The 12718-nt window shown below is 33.6% G+C and overlaps 1 protein-coding gene across 3 annotated transcripts in view; it reads left to right on the plus strand.

Annotated features, from left to right (window-relative positions):
• Window positions 1-8120, plus strand: part of LOC125649370 (protein phosphatase 1 regulatory subunit 36-like) — an 18381-nt gene extending 10261 nt beyond the window's left edge. The window contains exons 11-17 of one of the 3 annotated variants that reach the window (XM_048876868.2): window positions 1326-1355; window positions 2592-2681; window positions 5047-5136; window positions 5238-5342; window positions 5494-5534; window positions 5718-5758; window positions 7934-8120. In XM_048876868.2, coding sequence (XP_048732825.1) covers window positions 1326-1355; window positions 2592-2681; window positions 5047-5136; window positions 5238-5342; window positions 5494-5534; window positions 5718-5740 — 379 coding nt within the window. In that variant the 3' untranslated portion in view covers window positions 5741-5758; window positions 7934-8120. Of the gene's footprint in view, window positions 1-1325; window positions 1356-2591; window positions 2682-5046; window positions 5137-5237; window positions 5343-5493; window positions 5535-5717; window positions 5759-6786; window positions 6838-7933 lie in introns of all 3 variants that reach the window. The other 2 variants (XM_048876869.2, XM_048876867.2) reach the window with 2 other exon arrangements.
• The last annotated feature ends 4598 nt before the right edge of the window (window positions 8121-12718 follow it).

The raw sequence follows: 12718 nt of genomic DNA on the forward strand, positions 1-12718 counted from the left end.
AAAATGGTCATAGTGTTTAAATATGTGCATAACAATTGAACGTTCTTAACTTCTTGATAACGTTACACTTCCAATTCTTTTCAAAATTTGATGTAAAGCATCTTTGGGACAAGGGGGACATAAGATGTAAATTTCAGGACTCCTGTACTTCCAGGGCATTAGGGATAGAGCAAAAACTGTTAAAAAATTGATAAACTTTCAAACAATTTCTTTCTCCACAACCACACAACCGTAACAAAAAGTAGATGCATAGTCATGTAGAGGAGGAAGGCCTAAATTTCATGATCCCTATGGAAAAGATTCTGACTTCAGGGTGGAGCCAAAATTGGTATAGAGTTTATATTTATAAAACATTTAGATGACATCTTCTTTAATGTTATTGATACTAAATTGAGATTAAATAGACCAGGTAGTTCTTTACCAAAAATTATAAATTCAATGCCCCCAGGGGTAGTGGCTTTAGTGCTTTAGATTGAACAAATTCAACTTCATGTAGAAAACAACCCTTCCAATTTGTTTTCAGGTTTGGTATGAAGCATCTTTGGGACAAGGAGGTGGGGGGGGGGGGGGGGGGGGGGGCATGGATTTTAAATTTCAAGACTCCTGACTTAGAGACAGGGCAAAAACTGTCAAAATTTACCAGTTTTCAAGAATGTTCTCTCTACAACCGCACATCTGTAAGAAAAAGTAAATACATAGTCATGTAGAGCAGGTAGGCCTCTACCAAAATTGTAAATTTCATGATCCACGGGAAAAGTTTTGACTCCCAGGGAAGGGGGGGGGGGGGGGGCTTATTGTGTTTTTGTGTAAAACTTATCTTCGTTTTAAATGCTATTGATGTTTAATTGAAACTACGTGTAAATAGATATTTAGAAGGAACAGGTAGCCCTTTACCAAAATTGTAAATTTCATGATCCCAGGAATGGGAATTTTGGATCCAGGTTGGGGCCAAATGATTATAGCGAAAATTGGTTAAGTACTACATGTATGTAAATAATTTTGAAATATTCCTACATTTCCACTGAACATTAACAAAAATAAGTATATCTTTGTACCGGAATGCAAAAAAATTGTATCCTCTTTCAAACTTCAAAATGGTGTCATTTGGCACTCAGGTGACCGATAAGGCCTGTGGGCCTCTTGTTTGATAATACTACTGATTACTTGAAAATATTGCAATATTTGAAAAAGATCTTTCATAGAACTTTAAGCATAAACATGAACTTTTCTCAAAGCAATGTCAATATCTTGACCTTTTCTAATGGAATTTTCAATGATTAATGCGGTATTTGTTGTAATTGATTTAACTTCTGTTTTCGTTGTAGAAAACGCCCAGCTATCAAGTCAATAATACAGTAAGTGTCAAAGATCATGGGACATTAATTAATGTCCTATTTTAATTACTAATAATACTAAATAGATTTATTTTCATTTGGTGTTCGTCTTACTGATTCAATGAAAATACATGTTTTTGGTGATTACCTATTGTTAACATTTCTGTGGGAGGTCAGAATGTTAAAAATATTGGTACATCATTCAACTAGTTATCATTGTCTATGCATTGTATATTTGTCTAATTATGACATCACAATTCACATCATCAGTAATAGATTTTCTCAATTTGATGCAAAAGTATGATATAGGACTTTTTTTGGACAATTTAACTACGGTTGCATGCTTACAATAAACAAAATTTTCAAATTCTGGTACTTTTCATACTAGTATTCAGTATCTACAGTTGAAGTTTGGTTTTATTGTTTTGGCCACATCTTAAACAATGCAGAAACAGCATAAGATTTTCTGACTTTGAAAAAAAAATACAACCAAAATACAATATTTGGTCAAATTTTACGGCATCATATTCTTTGTACTGATTAAAGATAAACTTTTTAAAAGATTTATAAAGCAAATATATCTGAGATTGTTATACAAAAATCTGTTATGAAGACTTTTGGGGCAAAATCACTCTCTTATTGTGCCACTACTTATTGTATAAGTTTTTGTTAGTTAAAAGGACTATTGCATCATAACTAAAGGGCTCTTCATTTTCCAACCAAAACTGACAGTTGCTTTTGTTTCAAATTTGTGTTTTGTGCAAGAACCCTGATGCAGCTCAGCTGCTGTATTGATCTAGATTTGGAATTATGACATCATAAAGATGACATTTTCCTGCTAGTTCTAAATTACAATCTTAACATAAAATGGCTATTTTCCATGCATATTTTCGTCCAGAAAATGTCTAGTGCAGGCTTGGACAAACTTAATATTCTTACCACTTATTTATCTTTCCAATAAACTGAAGTGAGAGGGAAAAAAATTGTTTTCCAAAGCTGTGCTGTATGTTTTCTGAAATTAGCACTTTAACTTTTAAAATTTGTGAAAACTTGAAAATTGTGTCACATTTAATCTGGTGTCATGAACATTATTGGAGACCAATTATGTGAGAATGTATTGGGCTTGATCTTTAATATAAAATAAAGAAGATTTTATCTTTCTTTTAAGCTTGAAAATTTTTAAAATATCTTGGTTACCAATCTATGTACCATGTTATGAAATTCATTGTACAATCCATACACTATATGTCCTTCCAGTCAGAGATCTCCAGCCATTGTAGCTATTTTACCATCTCCAAAGGAAGAATCCCATTGGCTGTTCAAAATGAGAAATGCCTTGCCACCCAGGTAATTCATGAAACATCTCTCTAACAGATGTACACTAAAACTAAAACTTGTTTATTAGAATATGAATACAGTTATTATGAATTCCCTTAAAAACTTCCCATGTTCCTCTACTCATGGGGGTGGGGGGTGGGATGGAGATCATCCTCAGATTATAATACCTCAAAACAGGCATATAAATTGATTGATTACTCATTATCAGTATTGTAAGAGTCTGATAATTATAGAAAATGACTTAGAATATATGAAAATAATTCTTGTTAAAACTCTCATACAATTTTGTGTAGTTTCTACAATGGAAGGGAAATTTTTACCTGTGCAAGATAAAATATTCATTTGTTGTCAAAGAGGGAAAGGTACCATTTACCGGTAGTAAAGAAAACCTAGATAACCAAATTCGTGATAAATTATAGAAATAATTTGTGATTCTGATATTTCAAATAATGGATATAACATACCAAATTATGGGTTTCCATAAATTCACTGAAACCAAGTTTTACAGTACATGTAATTTCCAAATCTAAATTAAAATGTATACTTTACTATCTATATAAAGAATATATGAAATTTCTGGGTCATAAGTTCATAGGTCTAAGTAATTAATCATAATCAATAATAGCTAGAACACAACAATGTTGTAGACAACATATCTGATTCAGGTAATTATAGCCCCCCGCAACAAGTTGTGGGGGGGGGGGGGGTAATACTGGAATCGGGTTGTCCGTCTGTCCATCTGTAGACGCAATGGTTTCCGGGCTCTAAAGCATTATCCTTTCCAGCTATCGTCACCATATTATATATATGGACTACCCATGGGATGAAGATGTTCCCTATCGATTTTAAGGTCAAAGGTCAAGTGCACTGGACATTGAAGTAGCAATATGGTTTCCGGGCTCTAAAGCATTATCCTTTCCACCTACAGTCACCATATCATACATATGGACTACCCATGGGATGAAGATGTTTCCTATTGATTTTGGGGTCAAAAGGTCAAAGGTCAAGCACACTGGACATTGAAGTAGCAATATGGTTTCCGGGCTCTAAAGCGTTATCCTTTCCACCTACAGTCACCATATCATACATATGGACTACCCATGGGATGAAGATGTTCCCTATTGGTTTTGGGGTCAAAAGGTCAAAGGTCACGCGCACTGGACATCGAAGTAGCAATATGGTTTCCATTTAAATTCTTTAACAGCTTTTTCCATCTCATGGAACACCCTTTAGGAGATTGGGGTAAGCGGGGGGTATTCTTAGTGAGCATTGCTCACAGTACCTCTTGTTATTCTAGCTTTCAATCTCATACATGCAACAGAAATGGGAGATGGGGAGAGGATGATGTAATTGATTTCTGGGTCAGTCATAGAGTAAGGTCATGGTCAGTAATACCCATTGCAAGGAAATGGCTTGCTTTGTGTTGCCCCCTTTTCAGTGCTGAATATATGCAACAATGCACTTATTGACATCAGTCAATTTTTCACAGGTACTTCAGGTCCAATACCACATAATGATGACTTTGTCACTAAAGCAAACTGGCTGTATTATTATTGACAGGGAACCAGTTATTCATGAAGTTCACTGTTCATATAAATGTTGCAAATTTCAGTTACCAGTAAATCGTTCTTAGAAAGTTATAGGTAACCTCATAGATATGGGGTTTTCACATACAGGAAAACACGCTTATAATGAATTTATGCTTATTGCAAAGTGATATTTATTCCCCTCTGACAGGAAAATAACAAAACATTTATTGGATATAACAAAGCTTGGTTATAACGAACTGTTTTTTGCTGGCCCTGGAGGTTCACTATAACTTTGTTTTACTGGATATCAGCAGGGGTAAATTTATTCAAAATGAGTTTATTCACTTGTGCTATGAGCTAATTATTATAAACATACATGATTTTGTATTCATTTCTTCATCTTTTTATTAAGATTGTGATGGATTACATATTTAGAACTACTGTTAAAAAATAATTTGTATTACACCTTGTTAATGTTGCCAGAGTATAACCATATTTCTTATAGGTATCAGAATTTACTCACTTTATGCTTATTACTTCCAGTACTTTGATTAAAACTATATGTGTACTTATCTTAGTATGTTCAAAATTGCACACACTTGAAGCTCGATCAGGAACAAATTGGCACAATCATAAATTATAAATGCTGTAAAAGTATATCATTATGTAAATGGATTTGTATTTTGGCCTGAATCACAAATTAATGCACTTGTTATTGTGCAAAAACCACCAATATAACTACACATACATTATCTATGTCAAGAACAGATCATTCTTTATGCAAATAAACTAAAATTGTATGTATAGCCTTAGTGATGTGTTTGGAATAGAATTCTCATTTAAAGTGAACTGGAGAAGATTGGTCGAGGTGAAGAAGACGAGGAAGAAGAGGTGTTTGATGAAGATCAGATTTTCCTCAATAAAAAGAAAATTAAGTATGGACTCTTTCTGCTTCCTCTCTAAAACTTCAGCATTATCAATTATACTGCACGTTTTATAGATTGTAAATATGTTAACATTAAAAACAATTTTTCAGGATTGGAATCATTGGAGAGCCCTTGGCAATGTTTAACCTCCAGACATTGTCACCTCTAGGGGCTGACAATGAGGAGGAGGAAAATGAGGAGGAGGGAGAAAAACCGTAAGTCATAGTCATACTGTGTTTTCAACAACAATAAAAGATATAATTACTTTATCATTTTCATTATACATAATGTTAAAATTCTGTACTCTGGTAGGTACAAGTGAGCTTATTCATTATTGAAGTAATTAATGAGAATTTTATTTTGCAGACCTCTGGGAGAGGAACAGTCTGGAGAAACAGTCCCTCCAGGTAAGTTAATTACACAGGTGTAGAATAAGATTAATAGTAACCAGATAGGTACATGTACCAACCACTGGTAAATTAATAAGAAATCCTACTAAGAAAGGTATTATCATTTTTATCTTTCTTTCTTTGTAATAGGTATTAATAATGTATACATTGATTTGATGTTAGCTGAATTACACATTGTAGATGACAAGGAAAAGAGGGAATAAATTATGTACCCATTCAGGGTAGGGTATGGCTAGCCTCTGACTTGCTAGCACAGATTTCAGTGTGAACTGTTTGCTCCACATGTATCCTGTGTTGTGATGTCATTTTGAAACAGATTTTAACATGTCATGTGCCACTCTGAAGTTCCTGTGTTCCATACAGTTTGTAGTTGGTTTTAATTAGGTTGCATTTTCAGATTAATATAATCATCCAAAAAAATATTCTAATGGAATTTTGGTCAGAAACTCTCAGAAAGATTTATATAGTGCATCCAACTGCTATTTTAAAAGGATTTTATTCTTGCTAACAAAATGGTCAGTGTTAACTGCAGGATTGAGATAGATGGATATGTTTCTAACTTGTTTGATTTATGAATTATTAGTAACAAAATCAGTTTATTAGCTGATAAATCATGGAGTTATTAGACCTGAGTATCCAATGCTACCTCACAATAAGATACACGTCATGCTATGAACATGCAACATGATGTGTATCAAAATGCAGCAAACTTTATTAAAAAAAAAAAACTTTAAACAAAAAAACAAAACAATACCAGCATAGGAGTAACTGCCCTTGACAACAGTTTTTTATTATTATGAATACTTGATCATCTATGGAAAATATAATTTTTTCACTTACAATACTTTGCAAGATTTTTCATTTTGTCCAGGGAATAAAATTTCTCAAATAGATATATTTCTATCATGTGCAAAGTTTAATTTGATAAAGAGTTTTGCAAAAACCTATGACATCACACGAGGATCGATCTACATTAATTGTCATATTAAGTTTACATCATCGTCTCAAGCCACGGTCCGGAGTCCACATAGCTCTCTCCCAGATGGGAGTTGGAGGATTATATACATATTGGCTGTGGTTTGTGACGATGAGTTTACATCATCGTCCCATAATGTCACACCAACTGCTGAGAAATTTCAATTCAAAATGTATATTACAAGAGAAATATATCTAGCTGATTAGCCCACCTGGCAACAGACTGCTTAGTTGGGGTGAATACAAGTATTTTAGATCTTTTTTTATGTATCAGATGAGCTGAAGCAAAGACAGAGATTGCTTAGCAACATGTTTACAATCTTTGGTAAGAAGAACAAACTGCATGAGATCTTAATATATCTTACTTCTTAAAAATTAAATTATTTTTATTTCCAGGGATGTTTCACATCACATTCCATTAAATTATGCCACATGCCAAACAAATATTTCTGCCTTATATGTGTGTTAAATTGTGTAATAAAAACGATCCTAATGCAAAAGATAAATGTGAATTACCATGATGTAAATGAAGTATTGTAAATTCACCCACTTTGAAGGGGTCAGGTTTTGGAGGGAGGCATTTTGATGGGGTTTTGATTTCTTACATAACAAACCGACATTCTTTTATGGAATATTTGAATTCCGGGGTTATGTTTATTCTTACCAATGAAAACAACGAAATTCACAGTATATCTACAATTTAATTATGGGGGAAATGGAGGCATTCAACCATGGAAATTGGAGGAGACAAAGATTGATATGCATTTTGCCATACTAAACATGATATGTACAACTACATGTATAATTTATTTTAAAATTAATGAAACTTGGACAGAAGTGTTGTGTGAATAAATGTGAATTAACAAGTTTTGCTGAAAGGGTATCATATTGTATTGACAACTATTGGTACTTTGCAGAATAAAACTGAACAGAACTAGTTGTGGGGTACCTTGAGGGGGCATTAAATGTGTAAATAAAGTTTTACTTTATTCAATTATATACAGTTATGAAAGATCTTAACATAAATTTTTACTTTAATCGATCCTCAGTGAGAAGTATAGAGCATCATAGAATATGATTCTGCAAAATACTAATAGTTGTATTTACAAGCCTGAAAAAAAATAATCATCACTCATCCATGCAGCAGTGAGCTTGAAAATATTGAAATTAGTAATGCTTATCTGCAATTCTTAAATTAAGTTACCATTGTCAAACCATGACATATATGTGCTGCAGTACAATTTTATACTGTTGCACCGTGTAATTCGTTTTGCTGTATGTTTCAACCCTAATTTTTATTCTCCGATTTTATTCTATTTCTCAATTAAGAACAAATAATTAAGACAAATATACGTTCTCCTTGGGAAAAACAAATGAATTGTGATATAATTTTTGTTGTAAATGATATACAATTTTTACAGAGCAGAGAGTGAGCAGACAACAAACAACAATCTCCACGGTCACGGTGGATGCAGAGGAAACATAGAACAATGAAGAATGTCTTAGTACACAAACCTAAAGAACAGTTTTAATTTGTGAATGTTATGTGGTGAAGCACCAGGATTATAACGTCCATATACATGTATGTAAATAAATATATGAAGTAGATTTTGCTATTCTTTGTTTTTCATTGCAAAGCAATAACACTTTTCAGTATCTAAACATATACATTGTACAAACAAGTCTTACAAAGTAGTCAAACCCCCCTACTTTTAGTGAAATTTTTTAGTCAATTGGTTGAGTTTATTGGAATGGAAATCCCCCCCCCCCCCCAAAAAAAAGAAAATTACATCAGATTGCAGAGCCTATGTTTGTGTCTTTTTTTCTCAGAATCATTCCCCGGGTCAACCCTAAATCAGTGAGGGAATTCTGAACCATAGAGAAAAGTTTATAAGGGGAACTAAGAAATTAAAAGATATAGCCTGCACTACAGGGTCAATTTTGAGATAAGTCTGAATAATTTCATTTCAGTTGTGTATTGTATTAAAATTCATGTATATGCTTTAAGCCAGAATTGAGAATTATTTATTACCTGGTATACATGAAGTGAAAATAACACAAGATTTTGTTTTACCCCACCATGAAATGGTCTGGGCATACAATTCTCCCTTTCTCTCTGTCATAGTTTTCCAGACATTTATTTTGCCATGCTTGAATAAGATAATGAGTTAATATCTATATATTGATGATCAGGTGCGAGTTTTATGTCGATTGACTTATTTTCACCATAGTTATTGCCCTTAGTGGACTTTAAAGATTCCTAATTCTTAAACATTTTGTGGATTTTTTATACCCCCGAGATCGAAGATCGGGGGGGCATATTGTTTTTGTCCTGTCTGTAATTCTGTCATTCTGTCTGAAACTTTAACCTTGCTAATAACTTTTGAACAGTAAGTGATACAGCTTTGATATTTCACATGAGTATTCATTGTTACAAGACCTTTCCGTGGGTACCAACATTTTTGACCCTGTGACCTTTACCTTGGAGTTTGACCTACTTTTTGAAAACTTAAACCTTGCAAATAACTTTTGAACAGTAAGTGATACAGCTTTGATATTTCACATGAGTATTTCTTGTGACAAGACCTTTCCGTGGGTACCAACATTTTTGACCCTGTGACCTTGGAGTTTGACCTATTTTTTGAAAACTTTAACCTTGCTAATAACTTTTGAACAGTAAGTGATACAGCTTTGATATTTCACATGAGTATTCCTTGTTACAAGACTTTTCCGTTGTTATTAAACCTTTTGACCTTGACATTTGACCTACTTTTAATTTTTTTTTTTTACATTGGTCATAACTTCTAAATGGTAAATATTAGAGCTTTCATATTTTACATGAGCATTTCTTTTGACAAGATCTTTCTACTGGTACCAAGATATTTGCCCTTGTGACCTTGACCATCTTCGGAATTGTCCATTATCGGGGGCATTTGTTTTCACAAACACATCTTGTTTGTTGTGCTTTTACAGTATGAGGCATTAAGATTTTAATGCAGTATTAGTTGTATGATAAAAGTGTTCCTATCCATAAAAAAAATTAGACTGGAGCTCGGTAGTTTTACAATTGATGGTTATAGTATCATGCATGCACAGGCACTCAACGTTTTGAATATATATAATAAAAAATTGTCCTCCTGTAAACATAATATTCAATATATTATGTTTACAGGAAGACAATTTTTTTATTACAGATATTTAAAATGCCGAGTGCCTGTGGTATTATGTTACAATCAGGTCCCCGCATTCTATGGCCAAATTAGGCAATGGATTGCATAACTGACCAAGGGTGTAGATCCCTTGACCAGTGATAACCAATGATAGCTCAGCTTCATTAGTCAGCACATTACTGCCAGAAGTGCAACAGTATTTTCATTTACTTAACCTCCACCATCTCCTTATTTCTATTCATAATTCATTGGGGCTCTTGAACAACAAACCTTTTCCCCCCAATTCAGATAAAGCTAAGTTTTGGGTTAGTTCTTAGGGTCACCTTAATGGTAACATGTTAATTAGGTAACATATGCTAGTACTATGACATTATTTAGCTCTATCACTACTCGATGGTATTAATATTTGGTAAAGGATGTCAACCCAGGTACTAGTAGTTAATATTTACTCAACATTGTCAACCGGGTACCAGTAGTATTTACCTGATGGTGTCAACCCGGGTACTGATAGGTTAATTGCCCGATGGTGTCAACACAGGTGCTGATAGCTAGGTTGCTTGATGGTGTCTACCCAGGTACTAGATAGGTCGGCTCGATGTTGTCCACCCGGGTTCATTAGGGATTTCCTGAGGGTGTCAGCTCAGGAGATTATTATTCAGCTGCACTGACATGAGTAGCCCCCAGGAAGGCCAAATAATTTAGATGTTATATTTGGGGTTTTTTGCACAGTATGTGGTGTATTTTATTAGAATTGCCTTTTGATACATGTATGAATGCAATATATGGTATAGACTATATTTAAAGGCAAACACTAGCTAGCATGCTGGTATGTATTACTGTCTTAATTATGGCAGCATTTAGTTTAAGACTGTTTGAGAAGGGGAATATTCAAAGCAAGACGTAGATTGGTTGAATTTACCTGATAAGATGGTATTCAGAGTTTCATTGCTTAGAGTGTGGATTTTTCTAACAGCTCAATGCCCTTTCAGAATCTGCATTGCTATTAGGCAATTCAACAAGTAGAGTTTGGGATAAATTTGAAAGAATGTTAAATCTTGGTTTTAATTTTATGTAGATCGAGACATCAATGGAAGTGTTCATGTGCCAAAAGCTGTCTATTCTCCTCTTCAAAGGGTGGTAAATCCTCTTTGCTGGACAGCAGATAGTCTATGAACTGTTCTTGTAACAGATCCACTTCTTAATTTCTCTACCACAACACCTGGGAATCTTAAATGCACTTATAAACTACATAACTACAATGTGTGAGAATAATAGATGACAGCACAGTGAGTAAATAGATAAAAACTAATGGATTTCAATAGTTCACAAAATATATACAATTGTATACATACCAGTATCATATGAAATTTTATAGTCTTATTGTCAGCATGGGTTGATAAAACCAATGCTCTTTAGGACTGGATTTTGTCAACAGTCTGGTGGAACTGCCTTAAATTGCTACTCTGAAAATGAACAACAATAACTGCATTTTTTCCTGTGACAAATTTATACTGATACTGCAGATTTGATTGACCTGGAAAATATTTTTAGCCGAGTTGCAACGAAGTTGAACTCGGCTCTTGGTTTGGTGATGCGGGCGGGTGGGCGGTTGGGCGTCAACAATTGGTTTCCGGATGATAACTCGAAAAGTTTACAATCTAATCAAATGAAACTTTGATATATTGTTGGGTACCAGGTAAGGAAGACAGACCTCTATTGATTTTGGAGAAAAATGGTCAAAGGTCAAGGTCACAGTGACCAAAAATAGAATGAAAATTTCAGAAAAATTTGGTTTCCGGATGATAACTCAGAAAGTTTAAATCCGAATCAAATGAAACTTGATATATAGTTGGATACCAGGTAAAGAAAACCCCTATTGATTTTGGAGAAAAAAGGTCAAAGTTAAGGTTACAGTGACCGAATATAGAATGAAAATTTCAGAAATATTTGGTTTCCGGATGATAACTCAGAAAGTTTAAATCCGAATCAAATGATACTTAAAGATATTGTTATGTACCAGGTAAGAAAGACCCCTATTGATTTTGGAGAAAATAGGTCAAAGGTCAAGGTCACAGTGACCGAAAATAGATTTAAAATTCCAAAAAATTTGGTTTCCGGAGGATAACTGGAAATTTTTTAATTCTAATCAAATGAAACTTGGATATATTGTTGGATACCAGCAAAGCAAGGCCCCTATTGATTTTGGAGAAAAAAGGTCAAAGGTCAAGGTCACAGTGACCGAAAATAGATTGAAAATTTCAGACTAATATGGTTTCTGGACAGTAACTCAAAAAGTTTAAAACTGAAATTAGTTCTTCACAATTATAAATATGCCATATCATTCATGACTTTACAATGTATCCCATGCAACTCGGCTCATGCACCCCTGGGTACATATATTGATTTTAGAGACTTTATTTCAGTTTTGTAAACAAAGATTGCGGTATATGTTATTGTTTACGAAAATTTCAATAGAAATGGATATCAATCTAAGTTTATTATATCTTTCACATTTCAAGCATTTTTGGGGTAGAATGTGTCATCTCAAAGTTAAAATTTGTGACTATATATGCAAAATTAAGATGCTTTATATTACAAAATTAATATTTCACTGGTTTGTTTGTATACATAAAAAGACTCTGAGTCTTTGTTTACATAACACAGATTTAAGGCTAAAATATTGCTTTTATTCTTGCATTCAGAAGGTCAAAAGTTTGCACGGCTGTCAACATTAAATGAGTTATATTTTTAATGTTTAATTAACATCAAAAATGCAAAATGTTTTTTTCAAAATTCGTGAACCAGTCCCTTTGATGAGTAGATATCCTTATTAACACAGTACATGCTCCTTAGGAATTAGTCATGCCATTATGATATTAAAGAGCAACTGATATTATGGATGAATTATGAAGAGTTTATGCCATTTCTATGCAAATACATGTATTATGTACATGACAACTATCAAGTTTTGGAGGGTAGATGGGGATGAACAAACCATGTGCTCAATATTATCAATTAAGCAACCCATCTACTCCC

Source organism: Ostrea edulis, chromosome 5 (assembly GCF_947568905.1).
Source record: "Ostrea edulis chromosome 5, xbOstEdul1.1, whole genome shotgun sequence".
Classification (NCBI taxonomy): Eukaryota; Metazoa; Mollusca; class Bivalvia; order Ostreida; family Ostreidae; genus Ostrea; species Ostrea edulis.